The 25,749-nt window shown below is 45.3% G+C and overlaps 1 protein-coding gene across 4 annotated transcripts in view; it reads left to right on the top strand.

Annotated features, from left to right (window-relative positions):
* Positions 1-25,749, top strand: part of LOC115093503 (metalloreductase STEAP3-like) — an 82,696-nt gene that overhangs the window by 38,166 nt on the left and 18,781 nt on the right. Inside the window, exons 1-2 of one of the 4 annotated variants that reach the window (XM_029605335.1) lie at positions 17,838-17,969; positions 24,851-25,341. In XM_029605335.1, the coding sequence (XP_029461195.1) occupies positions 24,859-25,341 (483 nt within the window). In that variant the 5' untranslated portion in view covers positions 17,838-17,969; positions 24,851-24,858. Of the gene's footprint in view, positions 1-17,837; positions 18,015-22,999; positions 23,132-24,850; positions 25,342-25,749 lie in introns of those variants that run through there. The other 3 variants (XM_029605333.1, XM_029605334.1, XM_029605336.1) reach the window with 3 other exon arrangements.

The raw sequence follows: 25,749 nt of genomic DNA, 5'->3' as shown, positions 1-25,749 counted from the left end.
TCGTGGTTTATGTGCACAAAATTGCTGAAAAAGCACACCAGACATGTGAAAAGTTAAGATCTGTTTCTGTCTTGGGGCAGGCATCTTAGTAGCACAATTGTCACCACTTGTTGTATGTGCAAGTTTTCTATTGCTGTGTAAGCTCTTTGGGGAAGGCACTCACGGTAACGGTTGTCCACCATGTACATACGGTTGTATGTACATCTGTCTATCTTTAACTCTTAATACTGCTCTAGATTCATCTTGCTGCCTAAGACCTGTGAACAGCTGCCAGCCGAACTGTTGGCCAGGCAGGAGCTGTGTGACGGGGAGGGATGGTGGGCCAAGTGTGACAAATCCGTAGAAACATGGGGTTTTTGGGGGGTTTTTTTTGTGTTTTTTTAAATTCTAGAAATGTAACTCCTAGTTAGGGTAATGACTCTCACATTTCTGGGGCTACCATTTGTCTATGGTGCGGTGTCAGCGTGATCACAGACCTGGGTTCCTAGTGGAGGTGATCCCACCCTCGATTGAGGAAAACCGAGTCCAGGATCCCGACAGCCAGGAACTCCAGATCCATGATCGCACTGGAGCACAGCACCATAGACTTAACATCAGCCCTAGAAATTTGAGGAGGAGTTCTAACCAGGAGCTGGGTTTCCAAAATAATAAAAAAAAAAAAGTGTTAAACCTTCAAGGCTTTAATACACTTCTCTGCATTGGGGAGTAATAGCGCGCCACCATCAGATCATATGGTAATGAAGGCATTAGCTAACCTGTAGGCACATTTTTGTGTGCAAAGCTCATTAAATCACGCCCCAGTGGGAGGCAGGAGTAGATCGCTGGAGCCAGGGATGGAGACGTATGAGAAAACAGGAGGTTAGGGAAACCGAGGCCCTTGCTTAAGACCCTTCCTGAATCCTTAAGTCTCCGAGAAGCTTAGAGGAACAAACAGAAACCTTTCCAGCGAGATTCCCTGCCCCCCAGTTTGGACACGGTCAACAAAATAACATAACACAAATAGTTTAGTGTTGAAAAGGAATGAATGTTAGTTGAGTTAATGGTGAAACATGAATTTCCCCCTTTTTCGAGTGGGAGAGGTGGTTGGAGGGATTTCAGGAGGGGGCGCTCTTGGTTTTTGCTGTGAACTGGAAGGCCACAGTCCCTAGGTCTTCGGGGGGCTGAAACTGCCAACTGGATATTTGTCATAGTTTCCAAGTGGGAAGAGAGGATTCTCCAGTGCATGAGAGATATGAAGGGAGTACTTGCATTGGGAGCAAGAGACAGACCCATTTTCCTTCTAAGGTCTCAGGCAGCATTAAAATCCATGTTTGGGGGGAGGGGGGTGCTGGTGGACTGTGTGAAACTTTACAGCTTGTTTCTTATACCAGCTAGCTTTTACATTTTATCTTCAGTAAAAGTGTCTTTTTTGTTTGGTTTTTTTTGGAGCTACATTCAGTTATGGACTTTTTCTTTTTGAATGACTGCAAGTGATCCCTTTGAGTTTTACTGCTTTGCTATCTCCCCCCCCCCAAATGGAAAAATCCTTGCCTGGTCCTGGGACTACCTGGTAAAGGGGGAATTACATGCACCGACAACTGGCTCCTAAGGTATTTGAACGCGAGGCTATCGAGCTTGGCCCAGGACCCGTCTCCAATCTGAAACGTGTTGGCGCTTTACCTTTTTAGCAATCGCAGGTTAGGCAAGATTTTCATGAAATGATTTTTGGCACAGCGGTGCAGTTGCGTAACCCCTTTGTCTTTCTAAAGCCGGTTGTCCTCTTTTTCCTCTTTGGTGAAAAGCACGTCCCCGGCCTTCCCGCACTCGTTGGCGCGCCCGGAAGCTGCCAGGGAAGAGGGGCAGCAGCAGCGGAGGAAAGAAGGAAAGGACGGGTCAGACAGTGTCCAGCCCCATCCGATGCCCCCCCCCCCCAACAAGCCTGCCAGTTAAGTTTTTCAATATGGATAGTTCCCTGGGAATTGACCTGAGACCAACAACTCATGTAACAGAAGCCCCCGAGCAACGTTCAGACAGGGGCGACTTTCACATGCTGCCGCAACGGGGGAGCCAGAGATGAGTGTCTCCATGACCCTCTGCCCTTTCGCTGACCCGTCCAGGCTCCGGTGAACAAAGCAATTCTAATAATTTGACTGCCATAAAGGCACATCAGTAGCCCTCTTTCTGTCTTGTTTTTTTGTTGTGGGTTGTTTTTTTTTTTTTTGGTCCTCCCGAGCCACTCGCTGCTCAGGACGCAAATAAATCAGGGGGGGGGGGGGGATGTCGCCTTCTTGTCTGTATAAGGTTCAGACGCTGGACATCACCATCGTGTATGCGGAGGACGGGGGTGGGCATAGGTGGGCGAGGGTTATCCACACCGGGAGGAAGCCGGGTTGTGATCGGTGTGCTTGAAACGGGGGAGGAGAAAGAAAGTCGGGGGGGGGTGTTTTCCGACGCAGGGTGGGTAGGGCAGCAAGGCAGAGCATGAAAAACCGAAATGAAGGGCTGAGCGAGAAACTCCCCGAACGAATCCCTATGTGACGGCCTTTTCCTTCTGCCCCTTTCTGATTCGTTTGTATCCGTAGGTCGGCGCTGGCACTGATCTCCCATGAGCTGCTGTTCATTTCAAACCATTATTTATACAATGAAAGTTTCATCTCCGGCGACCTCAGCCAGGCACTAATCTTCATGTAACCCTTTCTTGGCGGATGGCTCATATCCTGGAGGGTCATAAAAGATTTTATAACGGGGGCTGTCCTCACACGTCTCCTTCCCTTTTCCCAAGCCCCCAAGGTGTGGGTCCTTTCTCGGGGGGTGCAGGCTAACCTTTTCGGGCCCAGGCAGTGGTGCTCTCCCATGTGTGTGTGTGTGTGTTACCATAGCTCTTTGGGACAGGTACACTTACAAACCAGGCAGGACTCACGGGAGGACCGGTGTTCAAATTAAAGTTTACTGTAATTCCTCTTAAAAGAATCAATAGGCACAAAACAAAATGTTCCGATACTTCCCGTGTTCCCAGAGTTACATGTGACAGGATGTGAATGATCTCTAAGTCTGTGGAAATGTCCCTGCAGGCGGGGGCTTGGAACAGGGGCATCCTCCATGGTGAGGAAAGATGATTATCCCAAGGTGGCTGGGGAATTGTAACAGTGACCGGATTCCTTCCCGCAGACCCTGAGCTCCACGTTGAAGCCTGAACGTCACCTGGCAGTGTCCTGTGTCCCAGGGTGGAGACTCCGGTTGGGGGGGGGGGTCTCCTGATGTTTCCTCCCTTCATGATTCCTCTTTATCAGGCAGAAGCTGCCCCCCCCCCCCAAGGAGGGCAAGGCCTCTGCTGGAAACAGCTGCCACAGTCTCCGGGGGAGGGGCGGCAGATAAATACTCCCTGTCCCCAAGGTGGGAAATTGCAAGCTTGAATCAGGACCTCTTCTCGCGCAGGGTGCTGCAACCTCCTCTTGTGCTGGTCGGCAAGGTGTACAGCCCCTCCTGACCACACTGAGCAGGGGATTCTGCCTGCCGGGAAAGGACAGCTCAAAATTGCAGAGAAGCTGGAAAAACTGTAAAACTCACTCTTAAAGCCTTTCTTCCCTCTGGCTCTATTACAGGAACTGGCCAGGCATGTGCCTCTCTCCTCCTTTGTCAGACTGGGGGGCCTAGTCAGAAAGCGCACACAAACACACAACAACCCCCCCCCCCCCCGTGCCTAAGGGTTGTCCAATTCCAGACAAAATCTAGGGGAGATACTGTAATGAATGCTTTATCCCTCTGCAGCTGACTATATATAAGGGCAGGAACAAGGAACATCTAGTGGAGACCCCAGAGTCTACAGAACCTTAAGAAGCGCTGCAGTTTTGGGCATGGAGAGAGAATCAGAAGGAAGATGTACAGGGAGGAAAATGAGAAGGTGGTGGTTTGGTATTTTAAGTAGCGTGCTTTAGGAGTAGAATAGATAAATGTGAATCAGTTATTTACTCTTTCAGATAATAGACTAGGGGGCACACCATAAAGTTAGCAAATAGCACATTTAAAACAAATTGGAGAAAATTGTTTTTTTTTTACTGAAAGTACATTAAGTTTTGGAATTCATTGCCAGAGGATGTGATTAGGGCAGTTAGTGTAGCTGGGCATAAAAAATGGTTTGGATAAGTTCCTGGAGGAGAAGTCCATAAACTGTAGTCCTGGGGGAATTCTGTGCTGCTGTGGAATGCAGAATATGTGCGGAATTCCCCTCTTGCACAGCTGCACAGAATTTGGCAGGCTCCAGCATGCCACAAGCAGAGCACATCCTGCTTGTGGCAAAGATGAAGCAGGCCCAGGCATGCCAGGAGAGGAGGCCATCCTGCAGCAGGCCCCGGAGAGAGAGAGAGTGTGTGTGTGTGTGTGTAAGACTGTAAGCATGGGGTATGAGAGAAAAGCATGTGTGAGGGTACATGGGTACCAGAGAGAGGGAGTCTGTGAGAAGATTGTGAAGGAGTGTGCATATGTGAGAGTTTGGGAGCCTGGTGTATGTTAAAAAAGGGATTGGGTGTATGTGAGGGTGCTTGTTTGTGAGAGAGAGCCTGCGTGAAAGTGTGTGTGTGTATGTGTCTGTATGTGAGAGAGAGAGCCTATGGTGGGGGAGGGGGGGAGTGTGAGCGAGAGAGGGAGCCAGTGTGCAGGGGTGTGTGAGAGAGAGACATAAGTAGCCTATATGAGAGTGTATGTGTAAGAAGAGAGGAAGGGTGTGCGAGAGAGAGAGGGAACCTGTATGAGTGGTTATGTATGTGCAGTAGAGAGAGGGAGCCGGTGTGAGTGAGAGAGAGGAACAGAGGGAGCCTGTGTGAGGGGCAGTACTGAGTCAAACTCTGGAAGTGGAGATAAAGTGGAAGGGGTTGAACCTAGAGAGGGAGGGGAGAGAGAGTGTGGCAGGTGGAGGAGTTGGGTCCTGAGAGGGTAAAGTGAAAGGAGACTGGCCAGGAGAGTAGGGAGAGAGGGTGGAAGAGACAGTCTTACAATGAACTTTTAGGGAAATTCTGCTCAAAATATTTAAAACTCTACATCTTTAAGTAATAACTTTTTTTCTCTTTTACCTTTTAAATTAATTAGAGTATCATGTATATTGTTATTTTGACCAATATAAAGTATGTAGAATTTTAAGTTTTTGTGGACAGAATTCGCCCAGGAGTAAAACTGCTATTAAACAAAGTGACTTAGAGCAGTGGTTCTCAACCGGTGTGTCGCCAAGAACATGCAGGTGTGTCAACCACACTTCCCGGTCCCCCTCTGACCCAGTTGCTGCTCGGTCCTCCTCCGCCCGGGCTTAAAATGCTGTCAGCCCGGGCGGAACACGGCAGGACAGCTGGAGTCAGTGGCATCGGCTTGGTCTCTTCTTCCTGCCCCCCCGTCCCCCCCCCCCCCCCCCCCGCGGCCCGGAAGAGGAAGTGGTGAGCAGCGGGTGCATGCACGGGAAGAAGGGACTATGCTAGTGTGGTCAGCGTGGGCCCGAAGAATAGAAGAGAGGCGCGGCCTGAAGAATGTGCAGTGCGGCTCGGAAGAAAATGAAGAAGAACGTCCACCCCCGCGGCTGATGGGACTCCTCTCCGCGAGGGCTGAAAGTGAAGGAGGTTAGGGTTAGGAGGAGGCTGCTGCTGCCGCTAGTTCCGGGGGGAGGGAGAGAGAGTGAATGAATGAGCAAGCAAGCATGGTGGTATGTGTGTGAGTGAGAGAGCATGTATGTGAATGACTGAGAGCCTGTATATGTGAAAGAGAATATATGTTTGTGATTGAGAGCCTGCCTGTGAGAGAGAGCATGAATGTAAATTTACGATTGGGAACCTGTATGTGTAAGTTTGTGATTGAAAACCTGTTTGTGTGAAAGAGTATGTGTGTATGATTGAGATCCTTTGTGTGTGAGAGAGATCATGTATATGTATGATTAAGAGCCTGTGTGTATAAGTAAGAGAGAGAGCATGTATGTCTGTGTGTGATTGAGAGCTGGTTTAGGTGATGGAGCATGTGAGTATGTGATTGAGAGCCTGTGTTTAAACGAGAGAGAGAGACCATGTGTGTCTGTGTGTGATTGAGAGCTGATTTAGGTGAGGGAGCATGTGAGTATGTGATTGAGAGCCTGTGTGTAAATGAGAGAAAGAGAGGACATGTTTGTAAGCATGTGAATGAGAGTCTGTGTGTGAGAGAAAAAGACAGCATGTATGTGTGGTCCCAAACTCATTGCTAAACCCATCGCCAATATCATAAATTCTTCAATCAACTCTGGCATTGTACCGGACTCCCTCAAACAAGCTATTGTTAAGCCCATAATGAAGAAACCAAAAACTGATCCCTCAGATCTTTCCAATTACCGCCCCATTTCGAACCTCCCTTTCATCTCTAAACTCCTGGAAAAAACTATCAATAAACAGCTCATGGAATACCTTGAAGACAATCACATCCTCTACCCTGCTCAGTACGGCTTCAGGAAATTCCACACCACAGAAACCCTTCTTCTCTCCCTCTCTGACTATCTACTAAAAGGCATGGACAAAGGACAGTCTTTCCTTCTCACCTTCCTTGACATCTCTGCTGCCTTTGATATTATTAGCCATCACATTCTCCTGCAACGCCTCTCTGAGATTGGTATCTCCGGCTCTGCCCTAAACTGGTTCCGATCGTACCTCAGTAACCGCAATTTCAAAGTTAAAATAGGAAATCATGAATCCAAAGCCATTCCTCTTAACCAAGGAGTCCCACAAGGATCCTCCCTGTCGTCCACCCTTTTTAATATTTGCTTCCTTCCTCTCTGTCATCTCCTCTCCAGCCTCAAGCTACCCCACTTCATCTATGCAGACGATGTACAGATACTTATCCCTATCTCAGACACTCTCCCGAATGCCTTAAAAATCTGGAACTCCATGCTCCTCTCAATCAACAAACTGCTAAATTCTATTCATCTTTCCCTTAACACCACTAAAACTGAAATTATGCTAATCATGTCACCAAGCCACCACATCACGCTCCCCCTATCATCTCTCCCACCACCCTCCTTTCAGCTTTCCCAACATGCCAGAGACCTAGGGGTCATCAGTGACAATAGCTTTAATCTAAAGAAGTTCATCAGCAATACCCTAAAGGATGGCTTCTTCAAACTCCAAACCCTCAAAAAACTGAAACCTCTTCTACACCCCACTGACTTCCGCACTGTACTTCAAGCAACAATTCTATCCAAACTTGACTACTGTAACTCCCTCCTCTTGGGGTTACCTAAGAATGTCACACAACCCTTACAAATTCTACAAAACACCACTGCTCGAATCATAACCAACACACGCAGAAATGAGCATATAACCCCCATACTCATGAACCTTCACTGGCTCCCTATTACTTCTCGTATTCAGTACAAATCCCTCTCTCTCATTCACAAAGCCCTTTACAACCCAGAAATGTACTGGCTTAATGGTTCCCTTAAATTCCACCAAGCCAAGAGACCCACAAGACACCAATATCATGCAACCATGCTAACCCTCTCTCACAAAACCACCAAACTGGCCGCAACTAGAGCTCGTCTACTCTCTGTATCAGGACCAACCCTTTGGAACACTATGCCAGTAGATCTACGCCAAGGGGCTTGCCATAAAACATTTAAACGAAAACTCAAAACATGGCTTTTCACGAAGGCATTCAAATAGTACATATCACCAAAACTCACTCATTCTGCTCTCCCCTCAATCTTCTTTGCCAACAAAACACTCTCCCTGCCACACAATGCCTCTACCCTCACCACTCCTCCTCTCCCGCGTCCCTGCCCCTAACAGATCCATCAGTTCTAACTTTACAATCCCTCATAAAATAACTCCCTCTCTTAGTTGCTACCATCTTGGATTTTCAACTTCATGCCTTGACTTACATATCTTCAATAATGTACACTCTGTATATAGTTTTATAATCATATATGCTACTTCCTCCCCAATGCATCTATTGTAAATAGTTCCTTGCAATCTTTGCAACTCCTCCTTTCCCTCCCCCATGCAACCCTTTCAACTCTTCATTCCCCTCCCTATATGCAATATTAGGGATGTGAATCGTTTTTGAATGATTAAAATTATTGTCAGATAATTTTAAAATCATCCTAAATTGTTAGAGTGCACGATACAATACAAATGCCCCCAATTTATCATCAGGGGCATTTGTATTGTATCGTTAAATAGGGCACGGGAAAACCGGCACACCAAAACAACCCCTAAACCCACCCGACCCTTTAAAACCAATTCCTTACCCTCCCCCACCCTCCCGAACCCCCTCAAAATGTTAAATTACCTGGTGGTCCAGTGGGGGGGGGGATCCCGGCGTGATCTCCCGCTCTCGGGCCATCGGCGCCATTTTGGCTGCCACTAATTAAAATGGCGCCGATGGCACGATTAAAAAAAACAAAAAACCACCCGACCCTTTTTTTTTAGGGAGGCCCGCGCCGCTAAAAAAAACCAACCCTCCCGACCCTCCCCCCCCCCCAAAACCTTTTAAAATTACCTGGTGGTCCAGGGGGTCCTCGGGGAGAGATTTCCCGTTCCCAGGCATCAGCTGTTCTAAAAAAAAATGGCGCCGATGCCCCTTTGCCCTTACTATGTGACAGGGTATCCGTGCCATTGGCCGGCCCCTGTCACATGGTAGGAGCACTGGGGCCGGCCAATGGCACGGATATCCTGTCACATAGTAAGGGCAAAGGGGCATCGGCGCCATTTTTTTTTTAGAACAGCTGATGCCTGGGAACGGGAAATCTCTCCCCGAGGACCCCCTGGACCACCAGGTAATTTTAAAAGGTTTTGGGGGGGGTCGGGAGGGTGGGGTCGATTTAAAGGGTCGGGTGGGTTTTTTTTTTTTTTTTTAGCGGCGCGGGCCTCCCTAAAAAAAAAATTAGCGATGTGAATTGGAATCGGAAACGATTCCAATTCATATATCTTAACGATCAGATTCCCCCCCCCCCCCCCAGCCGAATCTGATCGTTAAGACGATCTGGCACACGATTCACATCTCTGTGCAATATACAACCCCTATCCACTCTATACATTCTGTCCATCTTCATCCTACCTCTACCCCTTTCTTTCTTTCCCCCCACTCCATCCCCCCAACCATTTCTCTCAATACCATCTCAGTTATCCAACAACCTCTATTTAAGTCTCTCTATTTAAGCCTCATTCATTATATAGTTTATTTAATTTTGTTTTATTCACTGTTTTCCTATAAGTTCTATGTAAAGCCTCTGTTTTGCTGATTTTGAAGTTATAATGTAAACCGAACTGATGTTATCCTACGAAGTCCGGTATATAAAAACCATTTAAAAAAATAAATAAATAAATAAATGTGTGTGATTGAAAGCCTGTGTGTGTAAGTTTGAGATTGCAAACCTGTTTGGGTGAAAGAGTATGTGTGTATGATTGAGATCCTTTGTGTGTGTGAGAGATCATGTGTGTGTATGATTAAGAGAGAGAGCATGTGTGTCTGTGTGAGATTGAGAGCTGGTTTAGGTGAGGGAGCATGTGAGTATGTGATTGAGAGCCTGTGTGTAAATGAGAGAAAGAGAGGACATGTTTGTAAGCATGTGAATGAGAGTCTGTGTGTGATTGAAAGCCTGTGTGTGTAAGCGTGAAAAGATAGACAGCATGTGTTTAAATGGTAATTAAGAGCCTATATAAGTGAGAGAAAAAGCATGTGTATATGTGAGTGACTGAGAGCATGTGTGTATAGGTGTGTAATTGAGAGCCAGTGTAAGAGAGAGCGCTGGTATGTGACAGAGAGAGAGGAGAAAGTTCCAAGCAAACCACCCTTCCTCCTGCTAATTCAAAACAATTTCAGGACACCTGGATGTCAAACATTTCCAGGTATGCAGAGCAAAAACATTTTTGTATCCTTATTTTTCATTACTGGGTCTTTGTGTCTGCTATTTTGAAATATTTTATTGGTATCTAGAAAATTTTTATGAGTTTTTAATTATTGGATATTCCACTCATCAGCTGTTTCGAAATAATCTGTTCTTTTTGTTAGTATGGTTTTACTGCTACTGATTTTATATTTCTTGATTTGTTTTATAAGGATGGGTGATGTTTCTTTTTTCCTTTATTACACTGCATACAGAGACTCTGGCTTATTGCAGTTTCCAATTCAGTTTTTGTCTGCATGCTTCTAGTTATGTGTTTTGGTCTCTTTATTCTTTGTTAGGTGAGGGTCAGCACATGTGACTCAGGTGAGGTTTTCTGCTGGCGTGTTGCTTCTGTGTAGGGCTCTATAGCAGCCTGGCTTGGTCCGTTTTCCTAATAGGAGATGTATTGGTGTCTTCAGTGTTGCTTTTTCTTAGGTAAGGTGGTTACTGTTTAAGTGCTGGAAATTGGTGCTGTTTTGGTGTGGGATGTTTACTATTTATGCAATTTCTGTTCAGACAGAATATGTATCTTTTCCTTGTGTCATTTTAAACAATAAAAATAATTACCGGACCTTTACTTTTTATTTTCGCCATGAATTGTAATGAGCAGTGTGTCACACATGTGAGCGTGGCCTGAACAGTGTGTCACGATGGGAAAAAGGTTGAGAACCACTGACTTAGAGAATAGGCACTGCTATTACTGGCATTGGTAGCATGGGATCTGTTTAGTGTGTGGGTACTTGCCAGGTGATTGTAACCTGGATTGGACCTGCTGGGCTTGATGGACCCCCTCAGTCTCACCCAGTGTGTTCTTAGGTACAGTAGCACCGCTGCGGTGCAGCTCCTCTTAATATTACCTGGTCAGGAGAATGCTAAACCCTCTTGGATTTGAATGATGACTTATTTACAGTCTGCTGAATATAGACCTCTGTTTTTATTGTGCAATTACCACAGTCTATTAGTCAGATTAGAATAATGTTTATTGGTAGTTGCGGTGTTTAAAACAAATACAATTAAGCATGCACAGGATTGATTACAGAATGAAAAGAGAAAGTTTACAGATAATGTTTGTGATCTGTAGCTATGGATTTTTTTTTTTTAATTCAATATAAACCGTTGTCAGCCTTTGAAAAAAATGTATCATACACCCAGATTTCAGTACTGGCTCATAGAGGAAGCTCGTGAATAAAGTTGAGCAGCATGGGGGTACATTCCTAGGTGGTGGACTGGATTAGAAGTTGTTTGAGTGGTAGCAGAAGGGAAATCGCCCAGAGAGGTGATTAGTGGAGCGTCTCCAAGCATGGTTCTGGGCTCAGTTCTGTTCAGTATCTTTGGGAGTGATATTATGGAAAGGTTAAAAGGCAAAGTTTTTTTTTGGGGGGGGGGGTTTGTCATTTTTGCAGACAACACTAAGATATGCAACAGAATGGAGAGGCCTGAGGGAATAGGCAGAATGCAAAGTGATTATGAAAGTTTGAGGAATGGTTGAAGGCTTGGTAGTTTAAAATTCAGTGCAAAAAAAGTGCAGTCATGCATTTGGGGTGCGAAAAATCCAAAGGAGCTGTACATGAAGTGGGGTGAGGGTAGCAGGAGAGATGCAGATGTACACTGATCAAAAGAGAAACCTCAGGATGACAGCATCTGATCTCAAGCAGGCCGATACAGAACAGTGCGCTCAGCCCCCGTTTGGTCGCGCGTTTTAGACGTGCCATTATTATCCCTTATACTGTAAGGGGTAATAGCGCATGGAAAACGTGCAGCCAACCCCCTTGAAACTAATAGCGCTGATCACATGCAAATGCATGTTGATGAGCCTATTAGTTGTTACCCCAGAATACTGAAAGTAAAATGTGCGGCCAAGCCACACATCTTACTCTCAGAAATTAATGCCTGGCCAAGGGCAGATGTTAACTTTTGAAAGCACAGGAAAAGTGTACAGAAAAGCAGAAAAAACTGCTTTTCTGTACACCCTCCGACTTAATATCATAGCGATATTAAATCGGAGGCCCCCCCAAAAAAAAAAAAAATCTGCCCACTGGTTGGCAGGTTCGAAAACAGTAAAATTAAGCATCGGTTGTCAGACCTGCTGACAGCCGCCGCTTCCGCTAGTAAGGGGGCGCGGGCCCTAATTTAAATACAAAATCACGCGCCCAGGAGAGGTGCCTGGGTGCGCGTCGGGAGAGCGAGCGCTCAACATGGAGCGCCGGCTCTCCCGCACTTTTTAATGAATTGGCCTGAAGGTAGGGAAACAGGGTGGCTAGAGCCAGAGGGATGCTGGGCTGCACAGAGAGAGGCATAACCAGTAGGAAAAAAGCAGGTGATAACGCCCCTGTACGGGGTTGTTGGTTAAGCCTCATTTAAGAATATTGTGTTCAGGGCTGGAGGCCGTATCTCTCAAAGGACAGAGAGAGGCAACCAGAATGATGTAGGGCCCACACCAAAAGAGACACGAGATGAGCACCCGAACATGTATATCTTAGAGGAGAGACAGTGGGAAATATGATACAGGCATTCAAGTATCTGAAAGATAATTAATGCACAAATAAACATTTTTCAGTGGCAAGCACTAGGATGGTCACAGCAGCTTGAAGCGACAAGGAGATAGATTCAGGCACAACCTCAGAAGAAATCTTAATCACAGAGAATGTTTTGGGTGCATGGAATGCCCTCTCGGTGGAGGTGGTAGAGACGAAGATGGTAGGTGAACTAAAAAAAAAAAAAAAAAAGTTTGGGATTGACACAAGAGGATCCCATATTGGCAAGAAGATGACAAAACACTGGGGTGACCTACATGGAGACACGATTCAACCAGAATCCACACTGAAATGATTTATATTTTGTTTCCAAGAAAGGCATGAGAGTTACCTACATAGAGCAGCAGTTCCAACCCAGAACAGAAGGCAGTGGGATTGCACAGAGCCGGGGTTTGCAAGCTCATCTCACCGGGCAGACAGGGAGGGCCATTTCAGTCTCTCTCTGTCCTCCTTTTGTCTCTTACTATATGATGGGCTCAGGTCACATCCACGTTTGGCTCCTGACTTCTGTTATCCTGTGTCCATGTCTGGTTTCCTCTGATGTTGCTGGGAACAGGTGTGGACACCTGATTCCTTATGGACTTTTTAGTTTTCAGGTGACAACTTTTTTTTTTCTTTTTCAGTGAGAATTTCATCTAATTTCAGAATCTGTATTCTGCAGCTCCTGACCACACAATTTCTGCAAAGGCCACCTCTGCTGTCGGGACCCCTTTAAATGGGGCTTAGCAAGTGTATTTATTTACTCAAGCTTACTGTACCTTTGTTATTGCAGTGCTAGAGATGTTCCTCCACCCATATACCCCCTGTAACTGAGTCCTGTTCACTGGATTTTAATTCCTTAGAGTCCAGGACTGGAAAAATCCCAGAAGCAAGGTACCTAAAATTCAGAAAACCAAAAAGATATTAAAAAAAAAAAAACCTAAAAAAGAAAAGAGCAAAATTAAAAAAAAATAACCAAACAAAACAGCAACAACAACAAATAAGAGGTGCAGTAAAGAAAGAAAAAACATTTCTCTGGCTCCTAAAAATGTTTGACTAGTGCATGTATTTTCTAAACATATTTTCACCCCTGCTTAGGCCAGTGGTTTCCACACTCTCTTCTCCAGAACCTCAGCCAGGTTTGGTGTTCAGGATCAATGCAAGGAAGGCTCATTTAAGATATATTTGCATGTTGTAATAACCCTGAAAACCTGGCTTGGTTGAGTTCTCGAGGACTGGTTTTTGGACAATGATTTGGTAAATTTTAGCTTTAAAGTAGCGCCAGCATGCACCAGCTCTCGGGCCAGTATCGACCAGCACTGGTGCTCCATACGTAATCCCTGCGTAATGCATTGTCTGCTCGGCTTCTCAGTGCCAAGAAACACAGAGGGGGCAAGGAGCACTGGCTGACAGCTGCCCCGGCTTCACGGTGCTGTTCTGTTCAGCTGGCCCGAGCTAGTGTTTTTTTTTTTTGTAAGTCAGACCTTACAGATTCCGTTTTAAACTCCCAAGTTCTGCCAAGCGAAAAGGCTTTGATTAGCAGGAGGATTCCAGTGGTGGTAAAACAGCTTGGCGGACATGAAGTGTGTTTCTCTGGAGGCCTTTTGTTGTTGAGACACTAAACCGAAGCTCTTTCTGCTGGCTTGGGAATGGGGTGAGGTTCTGGCCGTCATGAGTCGCTGCTGGTTTGGAAGTTCATCTCCCCCCTTCCAGAGCAGCTTTTGCTTTTGCCTGGACCTTCGTCCTCCCACCACTGTGGTCCTTGTTTGGTGCTCCCTTGACACAGGCATCAACAGAATATGGGATACGAGAGAGACGTCGGTCAGTCCACTTCAAGGGAGGGAGCAGGTGACGTTTTCACAGGTTAGTTCTCTTTCCAAGCTACCTGAGCAGTGGCTCAGCAGAATATGACCTGGCAGCTGGGGTTGCATGGGTTAATTAGTGTGTAATGTAGAATATTGTACACCATGAATAACGAATAATGCATGCTGTGGGGAAATCCTCCCCCCCTGAGGGTCAGGTCTGCGGAGGCTGTCCTCTTGGGTTAGGCAAGAGTGGACGGGAAGACTTGTTTTTCCATGAAAGCCACCAAGGTCATGAGCTGTTGTGCTGTCGGATACTTCTGCAGTTCTTTTTTTTTGTAACTCCTTAACGTTACAGTGATCCTCTGTCTGTCAAACACGTTCCCGCCTCTAAGGTACTCTGTTCCTCTCTTCCAAAGAAAAAGAGGGGAGAGGTCTTGGAGGCCCTCATTCTACCAACATCAATCCCCCCCCCCCCCCATCCCTTGAAAAAAAAAAGTTAATAAGAAAAAGTGCGATGGGACGCCCTGATTGACCTCATTAGTTGGCCAGACATTTAATTCTTTGTTTATCCCATTGGAATTGGCTTGTTTGTCTGGCTCTTTATTTTCCATTGCCGCTTGAGAAAGGAGAGATGGTGAGGATTAATCTGTATTAAAAAAAAAAACAAACCAGGAGATGTGATCATATTTGCTCTGTTTACTGACCAGCGTATCATTTTAAGAGCTGTGTACTCTGGACCCCCCCTCATGCTAACCTCTTCAAAAGCACAGCCAGTGACATCGCAGGTTGGTCTTTCTTGATGCACACAAACAGGACTATCTTTATCTGGGAGAAGGGGCTTATTCTATTATGTTTTCAAAGTTCAAAATAGCACGTTACAGCACGCTTGGTGATATCAGAATCCTATACCAGGGAACGCCACAAAAGAGCTTTTTACGCATTTTCAGCATCCGTTAAAGAATGGTTAATAATAAGATATTGATGCTTTTGATTCCATGCTTCTCTAGACGTTTTCCATTAGCCTGAATGCCTGTTTGCTTACATCTCGGCCTTCTGTATCCCTTTGCTGTTGCACGTACTAGCGTGAAATGACCAACCCCAGACATCTGACACACACACACAGCCCAGTACCAGGGCTTAATTTATGGGGGGAATGGCTTGGAATGCAGTTCCGCCACTTTTCAGGCCTAAGAGGCAGAGCAACAGTGTCTGCTCCAGCCCCTCCCTTCCAGGCAGCCTGCAGGGAAGAGGAGGAGAAGGGGTGAGCCTGGAGCACACAGAGAAGAGAGCAGCCACTCTACTCCCTACTCCAGCCCTTCCCCCTCCTCTCCTTCTGTATTGCAGGGAAAACAAGGGGAAGGGGTAATGCTGAAGCAGACACTGCAGAGCAAAGAACAGCCCCCCCCCCCCCCTTCTCCCCCCCCCCAAGAAAGGTTTTGAATTGGCACAAGTCTGAAACCTGTGAACAGTAACGCCGATTGTCAAGCCCCAGCCTTGACGAATGGCACTGCTGCTCACAACTTTCAAACTTCTGTTAGTTCATCCCCTTTCTATCCCCATTACCGAGGGCCTCATTTTGGGCATTCTGCCACCTTTCTTCTTCTGAGACCCGAGAAAGCGGAGCAGAGTCGGCAGTGTAAATCGGTTCTGGCTCCCCTGAGGAAGCAGTTGCATGGGTTATACATGCGCCCCCAGCCCTGGGAGGAAGCAGAGAAAAAAAGAGAGTGCGTTGGAGCTGCTTGTCCTGAGACGAGGGCAGTCGCGTGGCATTGATTGGGGGGGGGGGGGGGGGGGGGAGTCAGAGAGAGAGAGTTCACACCTGACCCTGGACCTGCCCATCTCACCCCCACCCCAATTCCACTTCCTTTTTGTCAACAAATTTAAGCCCTGCCCAGCAGGTTCTGTGTTCGTGACCCGGGTACTAAGTAGAGGCAGAAATTCACAGTGGGCTGTAGCATTTTCTTTCTGTATTAGGAGATGTGTGCGCCGCTGGGGAGCTGGTGTTGAGTTGCGCATGGGACTTTAGATGCTCCTGGGTCCAAAGTAGAAGAACCACAATGGGCAAACTGGATGGGCCAATTTGGTAGATGTAGAGTATTTGGATTTTCAGAAGGTGATTGACAAAGTTCCTCGTGAGAGGCTTCTAGGAAAAGTAAAAAGTCATGGGATAGGTGGCGATGTCCTTTCATGGATTACAAACTGGCTAAAAGACAGGAAACAGAGAGTAGGATTAGGTGGTCAGTTTTCTCAGTGGAAAAGGGTAAACAGTGGAGTGCCTCAGGGATCTGTACTTGGACCGGTGCTTTTATTTATTTATATATATATATATATATATATATGAGATCTGGAAAGGAATACGACAAGTGAGGTAATCACATTTGCAGATGGAACAAAAGTATTCAGAGTAGTTAAATCACAGGCAGATTGTGATAAATTGCAGGAAGACCTTGTGAGACTGGAAAATTGGGCATCCAAATGGCAGATGAAATTTAATGTGGATAAGTGTAAGGTGATACATATAAGGAAAAATAACCCATGCTACAGTTACAAGATGTTAGGTTCCATATTAGAAGCTACCACCCAGGAAAGAGATCTAGGTGTCATAGTGGATAACACATTGAACTCGTCGGTTCAGTGTGCTGCAGCAGTCAAAAAAGCAAACAGAATGTTGGGAATTATTAGAAAGGAAATGGTGAATAAAACGGAAAATGTCATAATGCCTCTGTATCGCTCCATGGTGAGACCACACCTTGAGTACTGTGCACAGTTCTGGTCGCTGCATTTCAAAGATATAATTGCGATGGAGAAGGTACAGAGAAGGGTGACCAAAATAATAAAGGGGATGGAACAGCTCCCCTATGAGGAGAGACTAAAAAGGTTGGGGCTGTTCAGCTTGGAGAAGAGATGGCTGAGGGGGAGGGGGGGCGGATATGATAGAGGTGTTTAAAATCATGAGAGGTCTAGAACAGGTAAATGTGAATCGGTTATTTACCCTTTCAGATAATAGAAGGACTAGGGGGCACTCCATGAAGTTAACATGTAGCACATTTAAAGCTAATCAGAGAAAATTATTTTTAACTCAACACACAATTAAACTCTGGAATTTGTTGTCAGGGGATGTGGGTAATGCAGTTAGTGTAGCTGGGTTTAAAAAAGGTTTGGATAAGTTCTTGGAGGAGAAGTCCATTACCTGCTGTTAATCAAGTTGACTTAGAAAATAGCCACTGCTATTACTGGCATCAGTAGCATGGGATAGACTTAGTTTTTGGGTACTTGCCAGGTACTTGTAGCCTGGATTGGCCACTGTTGGAAACAGAATGCTGAGCTTGATGGACCCTTGGCAATTTCTTATGCTCTTATGGTCTTTTTCTGCCGTCATTTGCTATGTTATATTCTACTTACTTACCTGTAAGGACTGGACTAGCAGATGACGACGGAGCAGTTTAGTTTTCTTTATGGGAGCCAGTAAAGCAACAATTAAATCTTGCATATCTGGCAACCTAGCTATTAGTGAATCCATTTGATGACATGGTTTTAACTAAAATAATCCCCAGAATCTAGAGAAGTGGGGGGGAGCCCTTGTGGTTATGCTCACGTGATAGCAGCTCTGTGTGTGTCCTTGCATGCCTGTGGTTTTAGCCCTTGTATACTGTGGAAAAATACAGTGATTATAAAAACGAGAAGGCACACTTTTCTCATGTAGGCGAAATGGAGAAACCTTAGCAGGAAACACTGGTTGGTGCTGTAACACCGGGTCTTGTTTTCAAAGACGAGCTGAAGCCAACCAAGGTATGTGGAAGGCCGGACTTCAAAGCAAGAGTCTTACATTGAACGGTACGCTGAGGGTTCGTCAGAACTTTGGGGAGGTGATTAAGATAACTTGAAATGGGCCGGGTGCAAGTCCGTTTGGTGATTTCCTTTTAGCTGATGTAGCAATTTTGAATTAGGGATTCCAGCCGGCAAAAAATGTTGTCGGACAGATTGCAGTAGGAGATGCAGGTTGGGGTACTGTATCGCCGGGAAAGTGGTGGTACCAGTGTATGTTCTTCCGTGTTTGTGAGTTTTGACTTGTGAGTGGCTCGTGGCTTCAGTGGTCCGACTGGAGAGCTTGAAGACAGCGCTGCAAATACACTGCGCGCGCGCTTCAGAGAAGCTGGTGATAAATCAGTACCTTTAGGTGCAAAACTGCCGGGGATTCATTTTCTGTAACGGATTGCATTTTAAGGTGAGAAAATGTGTGCACACGGCATTCACTTTGGACTGTCAGTTGATTAACAGAAAATATGTCAGCTGAGCTGTTGTGGGTAAAAACGTTAAAGTAAGAGAAATGGAGACGTTTTAATACGCTCCCCAGTAGAAACAGTTTCAAAAATTTGGCAGGAGAAGTTCTTTGGGTATTAATAATAATAGTGCCGCCTGGTCTGTTGGCCTGTGTCAACAGTCTGTAGCTTTCATGATCCCTGCAAGTGTGTGGGGGAGTCCCTAAATAGTCCTATTAGCATTTAAATAGCACAAGTACATAAGGGTATGGTATTATTAGAAATGCACACTCCACAAAGGCAGTGAGATTAAACACCATATGGTAGGTGATCTTAGGCAAAAACCTGCCATAAATCACAGAGAGTTCCCATCAACAGCATTTTGGCGTCAATGAAGGGTTTTAGCATAAAATAAGATGTTTGATCCAGTAAAATATTTTTTTTCTTTCTTTTGGTAAATGTGTGCTAACCAAGTGGAAATCACCAGGGGAAGGAAGAAAGTCAATCTATCCCAGAGTTACGAAAAAGGGGAAGGAGGATTATTCCCAGGATTATGGTTGCCGGAAGTCTCACTATTGCTGGGATCAGCCTGAGGGTGCAGAAAATACAAAACATCCCCTGCATTCCTTCCTGGATGTCCCTGGCATCTTTTCAAGCTGCAGCTGGCCAGTCTTCCTGCTCTGTGACTTGGGTATCTTGTTCTGCAGGTTTTCCTCTCTCCTCTCATTTTTCATCTCGCCTTCCATGTTTTATTTCTGACATGCTTTTCCAGCATCAAGAGTCAGTCCAAAGCGAGGTCCATCAGATGCCTTCCTGGTAGGGTTTAGCTCCATGTCACCACCTCTACCAGACCATCCTTCAGTGTCCCTTAGCCATTACTCTCACTCAGCTTTTGCACCCCATCCATGGCCCTGATGCCTCCCTTCCCACCATTGTTTTCAGTCATTAGACTGGGACTCAGCTTGTTTCTGACACATTCTACAAGCTCTCTCCCATCCTCGTCCTCTGCCCTGGCTGTCCCTCTCCCGTTTGACTCATGCAGCCCTTATCCTTCTCTTAATTTGGATAACATTCAGTACTGTCAGCCCCTCCTACAGCCTTTCCAGAACCATCCATGATGCTTCCATTCTACATTTACTTCTCTTTTTGTGCCTCTCAATACCTCCATCCATTCTTTGCTCTCCTACTTTGCACAACATTTTTATCAACAAATTCTTCTCAACCCACTCCTCCACTTTCCCTCCTCTGCCCTCCATCCTGTGCCCCAACTTAATCTCAAATTTCCTCTTCCCCTTCTTTTCTATCTAAACTGATCTCATCCTTGTTTCAAAGCTCCCTACTTCGCAAGTAAACCATCCCCACTTCTCTTTTCCTCCACTGTTTAAATCCCCCTCCCATCCTATATCTTTTCAGTACTCAGTCTCTCTCTCTCTCTTTTTCCAATCTTCTGTGGTTTACCCCATCTGAATCATCTCTTGACTCTCATATTGCTCAGCGTGTAGCTAGATGGACTCAGGACCAACGGGTTTATGCTCCCCTGCTAGCAGACGGAGACGGAGTCAGGTTTCAAAGCTGACATCACCTTACATACACCCCTGCAGTGATCTCAGCCCTTCAGTATCTCTCTGTCTCCTAGCAGATGCGGACGTTCCTTCCCTATGGGGATCGCAGTACTCTTTTTAGAAGAGGAAATTTTACCTTTAAATTGGAGAAAGACTGAGCCCATCTCTTGACTCTCGTATTATATCCCCTTACTGTCCCATCTCATTTTCATTTCTAAGGTTTTAGAGCATATTGCAAAGTCCACCACTGGAGTCACAAATTCTTGCAGTCCACATCTGCTGTTGACATATTTCAGTCTGCCCAGCTCCATTTGCTTGATTCTCCTCTTCATCCTCGTTTTGTTGGCCCTATTAGCCACATTCAACAGGGTTGAACATTTTTATCTTCTTGGCCATTCTTGCTTCTCTGGACCTGTCTTTTTGTGGCCAAACCTTTCACGTTCTCATACATGCTCTGCCTCCGCTCCCCTCTTTCATTCTCTGTTAGTGTCTCTTAGGGTGCCGTTTTGGGCTCTTTACTCTTTTCTGTCTGTACCTAGCAGCTTGGTGCGCGTGTTTCTTCATTCGGCTCTTCCTACTACAGGCAAGAGACAGATTGATCTATCTCTTAACCTTCCTCCTCTGCGTGTGCTGCTCTGCCTTTCTGTTTCACCACTCTAGCACCTTGGATGTGTTCTCACTGTTGCTCCCACAACCAACTGTGTGCCCCATTCTCCTCCCTGGTTTCTCTTTATTGATTTTCCCCCATTTTTCTTTTCTTATTTTGCTGGGGATCTGAGGCTTATGCTAGGAACCTCCCTTTTTTTTTTTTTTTGTTCGCATCTCCAAGGTCTGTACCTATCCTGGATTCTCTCCTTTGTAATATCCACAGAATCTGTCCCATCCCCTCTTCTGACGCCTGTCGTCTTCTGGTTCAAGCACTCCTTGTCTCATGCTTTGATTACTGTAACAGGTGCTTCACTGGGCTCCCTGCCTCTGCCACGCACCTACTCTGCCAGCTACCCCATTGCTCTGACATATACATTAAATAGAATAAATGTTCATCTTTGTCTATTTTACGCCTTACCAGCTAATGATGTTGACTCTTTGATCATGTTTTTCTGCTCACTGTGTTATGGGTTTGGGCTCACTATGTAAAGCAGGTACAGTAGTTGAATCCCTGTGTCAGATCATTTTGTGAGAATTTATCAGCTTTTGGATGCAATCCCAAAATAGCCTTTGAATAGGTATGAATTTCCCTTTCACCGAGTTATTGCCGCAGAAGATCACGCTGGATGTAGAATCGTTATCAAGCAAATTCCTATGGATCTGATCAGTTTCTGCTGGCTGGAGGGCTGCCACCTCCAAGACGCGCCATCTGGGCCCTTTGTTGGCCAGTAGGCGCCATCGCTGTGGTGCCAGCGGATTTTTTTCCCTCCTTCCCAGGGCCGCAGTTCACTCAGACCCAGAATACAGTTCTGAAAGTCTGCATCAGCTGGGCTGTTCCTTGCTGTCACTTGTTTTGGGGGCCCAGGTACTGCAGTATTTGAGATTCGTAGAAGGCACGCCTTTATTGATTCTAGTCATAAAGCCCCGTAAGTTTACCCACAGGCCTCTAAGCACGTATCGCAGGTTAAGCAAACATTCTCCCTACTGTGTTACTCCTACCTGTAATCTAGCTTTCTGCTAGAGGAGGAACCTGTAGTAAAATGTCTAGAGATGCATGAGTTAAAAAAAACAAACAAAAAACCTAGGGGTGCGGTTATTGCTAGTGAAATCTGAGGGCAGGGACACAAGAAAAGTAGCTCCTGAGTCTGCTAGAGCTTTCCTCCTTTGTTTACAGTATTAAATGTATTAAGTTAGTCCAATAAAAAGATATTACTTTTATATTTATTTTAACACCTCCATGGGGGAACCCTTTTTTTCAGGGCCAGATCACTGCATCAGTGACCTTATGATCAGGATGGTATAAAGGAAATTCATAGCTATCCAAGAACGTAAGGCATTTGAAATTAAAACGATTAAGGCACTTCAAGACAAAAAAAAACAACATAGAAGGACTTAACAGAGGCAAAGGATTTCTAACTTGCCACTGAAAGATAATTCTAATGTCTCGCTCTCTGCTGTCTTCTCTGCCGCTCTGTGCCGTCTTCTTACCATTCAGCACCCCCCACCATCATTATAATGTAATCTGCAATTCCCTTCTATAATTCAGATAACATCCGCCTTTGTCTTGATCTGCTCATTTTGTTTTGACCTGATGGGAGCTAACTCCCGAAAGCAAAGTGAGTCAAAAAGTATATTAAGTTGGTCCAATAAAAAGCTATGGCCTTAGATTTTTTTTTTATTATTATAATAATTTTTTTTTTTATGTACCTTCTGCCTTGCGTGACACTTCAGAGCGGATTACACCTCTGTTTCTTCCTTTGGTTTACATCACCAAGTAACTGCCCTGATTCAGCAGTTGATAAAAAGAAGGCTGAACCCAGGGCATGTGATGCTGCTTTTCTGCCATAGGGTGCTTTGTAGGTGTGACTTGGTTGCAATTTGTTTCTCAGATCAAGACACTCTCGCTGTCTTTTTTTTTTTTCCCCCCTTTTCTCTCAGCTGTAGGTTGCTTTCCAGCGGAGTAATTTAATGCCATATATTTTCTAACGTCTTTATCACGTCAAGGGAGGGTTGCTAGCTGGGCCCTTTTCTTAAAAAAATAAAAAAATTTGGAGGCTGTTCTACTATCCTGGTTTTACTCCACTGCATGCATATCTAGCTGTGCTCTTTTTTTTTTTTCTTTTGGAAATCAACCCACATAGGTAAAGAGTCGCCCCACTAGAAAACATGGTAGAAACATGGCCCTGACAGTCGCAGGTGATCCCAGACAGTGAGTGCAAGATGAAAATATTAGTTACTAATCTTCTTTTTATAATAGTATTGTAATGTGGAAAAAGGTGTGTGTCTGTGTGAATGTTCACAACCTGTTTGACTGCTCTGTTATTGTTTTGTTTGGGTTTTTTTGCTGCAGCTTTCTGCGTGCCCTGGGGTCTGTGCTGTCCTTCATTGCATGGGTCTACTTCTTCATCCCCTTTGTACTTGGAGAACCCTTCTCAGTTGGTTAAGTTTCTGGCAGCATCTTTGGTGCAAGCATTAATATAAGGTGGGATCCTTTTTATAGTCACTTTTCATGGTACAGTTACTGCAGAGTTAAAATTCAGTTAGTTGGGTTTTTATATATATATATATATTATATATATATATTATATATATATATATATTATATATATATATATATATATATATATATAATTTTTTAACAATGAGCCTTGTGTACCTCTTTAGCTTAGGAAGGAGGGTCTGAAAACCCAGTCCGAGTCGGTAAAATGGGTATTTTGAGAATCCCCGCTATTAATGTACAGCTGTAACGCGGCAGCAGGGTACAAATCGGAACCCGCCTGTCCTCCTAAGCCCACTCCTTTCCTCCACTACCGATTTTTCAGCATTCATATCTTTCTAAAATCAGAATGATAAGCTAGTGCCAGCCACCGTGGCGCAGCACGTCGGGATCACTCCAGCTTTCACTTTTTTCCTTCGGGTAAATGAGCGTGGCTGCCATGTTGGCGCACTTGGTTTTAAGTTGATGGAGGGAGTGAGCCTCTCGAAAGCGAGTCCAGAAATGTTTTGGGGTTTTTTTTTCCCCGTCTATAAAATTTAGAAAATAATAAACAGTTAATGCCTAAAGACGCACAACATTTAGTTTGCAATGAGCAGCAGTGAAGTAACAAAGCTGATCTCGTAGAGTTTGTGTTTTTCAGATTTATTTTACCAAATTAGACGACATGCCCTCTTTTTTTTTTTTTTTTTTTTTTGGGGGGGGGGGGGGGTTAATCTCATTTCAGTCGTGCCCATGTACTTTTTATTCAGACCTGGGTTTGTGGCATTTGTGACCTCCTGCTCTCTCTGTTTTACTTTTGTCTGAAAGTAAAGTGTTTGGTGATGCCCCACCACCAGTGACTCAGAGTCCTGGGCTGGGGCAGTTAAAGCTGGACACTCAGAACCTTGTGATTGGAACATGTCACATGGCTGATGACATCAGAGCTTGCTTTTCACATACTCTGTGATGTTATTAGCATGAAATTGTTGCTTTTTTGCTATATGAATTCAGTGATATTAGAATATATATTTTGTAATTTATCATGTTTGTATCCATATATCCAAGAGAAGGTAAGCAAACGTATATTTTGAGGATAACAAGTACATGGAGTTTAGCCTTCTGATATTGCCTTCAGTGAGGGGCTGTATAACTGTGTGAGTAAATTGGTCCTTTCTCCAGTACACTTCCTGTCAAACCCACTGGGACTTGGGGCAGCAGGAAATGATGCTTGTGGCATTAGGGGAAGGTGGGAACAGTCTGTGCGCTGCTATTAAAATGCCCCTTGGTGTCCTTGAAGGGCAGAGGGTCTTAGAGGAGGTTGCACAATCTCCCAGTGTTCACAGGATGGGGGTAAAATTACCCTCAATGATGCTGAAGACCCTTCCCCGCATTTCAGCCTTAAGAAAATGCACCTCTGTCACAAAGGGATCCGCTTAATATTATTTGCATAGGAGTAGGGCAAAATAGTTGTATTGGTTAGCGGGAAGGGACAGAAAGCTATGGAAGCTCTCCCATTGCCAATATTTCTCTTTGTATATATTAATTTGCTCTGTAAGTGCCCTGAAGCTATACAGCTGCCCCATGGGATGACTGTTCTGCCTTTGAAAAGGCACCATTCAGTTCAATAGCAGAAGGGGGCATGTGACTGACTATGCCTCTTGTCTTGTCATGCAGCTGGAAAGATGTTGGCATGCGACTGACTATGCCTCTCGTCTTGTCTTGCAGCTGGAAAGATGTTGGCAGGAGACATGACGAAACCACTTCTGGACTGCCAGAATGCGGAAGGTGACCGGGGCTCCCTGGCATCTGCTGGGATGCCTATTGGCATCCTGGGAAGCGGGGACTTTGCTCGCTCATTGGCCACACGTCTGGTGGGCTCCGGTTTCAAGGTCGTCGTCGGAAGTCGCAACCCAAAGCGTAGCGCGAGCCTCTTTCCTTCCTCGGCAGAAGTCACCCTCCAGGCAGACGCCGTAAAGAAGACAGAAGTCATCTTTGTGGCAGTGTTCCGGGATCACTACACCACACTGTGTGAACTGACGGAGGTGCTGGCCGGGAAGATACTGGTAGATGTCAGCAACAACACCGAGATCAACCATCACAAAGAATCCAACGCGGAGTACTTGGCTTCTCTCTTCCCACAATGCACCGTTGTAAAAGGGTTTAACGTGATATCCGCATGGGCGCTACAGTGTGGCCCAAGAGATGGGAATAAGCAGGTAAAGATTTGTTTATATGCAAAGAATGAATTGTTCCCTCAGGGCATAATACACTTGGCTTTTGAAGCTAGCTGTGTCTATGTTTTAAGATCTAAAAAATGTTGTACTAATGCAAACCTAATCTGATTGGGAGAAGCTTGATGAAATCAACTTTCAGTACAGGGCACTGAATATTTTTATGATCTGACTTGAAAACGAACACTGGGTTAGATATCAGCTGGCAGTAAATGACCTGCCCTGTTGCCCATTTCTGTATTGCATTCAAGTACATTAGTGTGTTTTGGATTTTCTATGGTCCCCCTCACTGGCACACTGGTTGCACAAATGTGAAACTGTAGAGGTGCATGGAGACAGTCCGAGTGGCTAAGGATCCTGATAGGCTTGAAGAGCAGGTATAGAGGGAAGGGT

The sequence above is a fragment of the Rhinatrema bivittatum genome, chromosome 6, assembly GCF_901001135.1.
Source record: "Rhinatrema bivittatum chromosome 6, aRhiBiv1.1, whole genome shotgun sequence".
Lineage (NCBI taxonomy): Eukaryota > Metazoa > Chordata > Amphibia > Gymnophiona > Rhinatrematidae > Rhinatrema > Rhinatrema bivittatum.
This window is presented reverse-complemented; position numbering and strand designations above follow the sequence as displayed.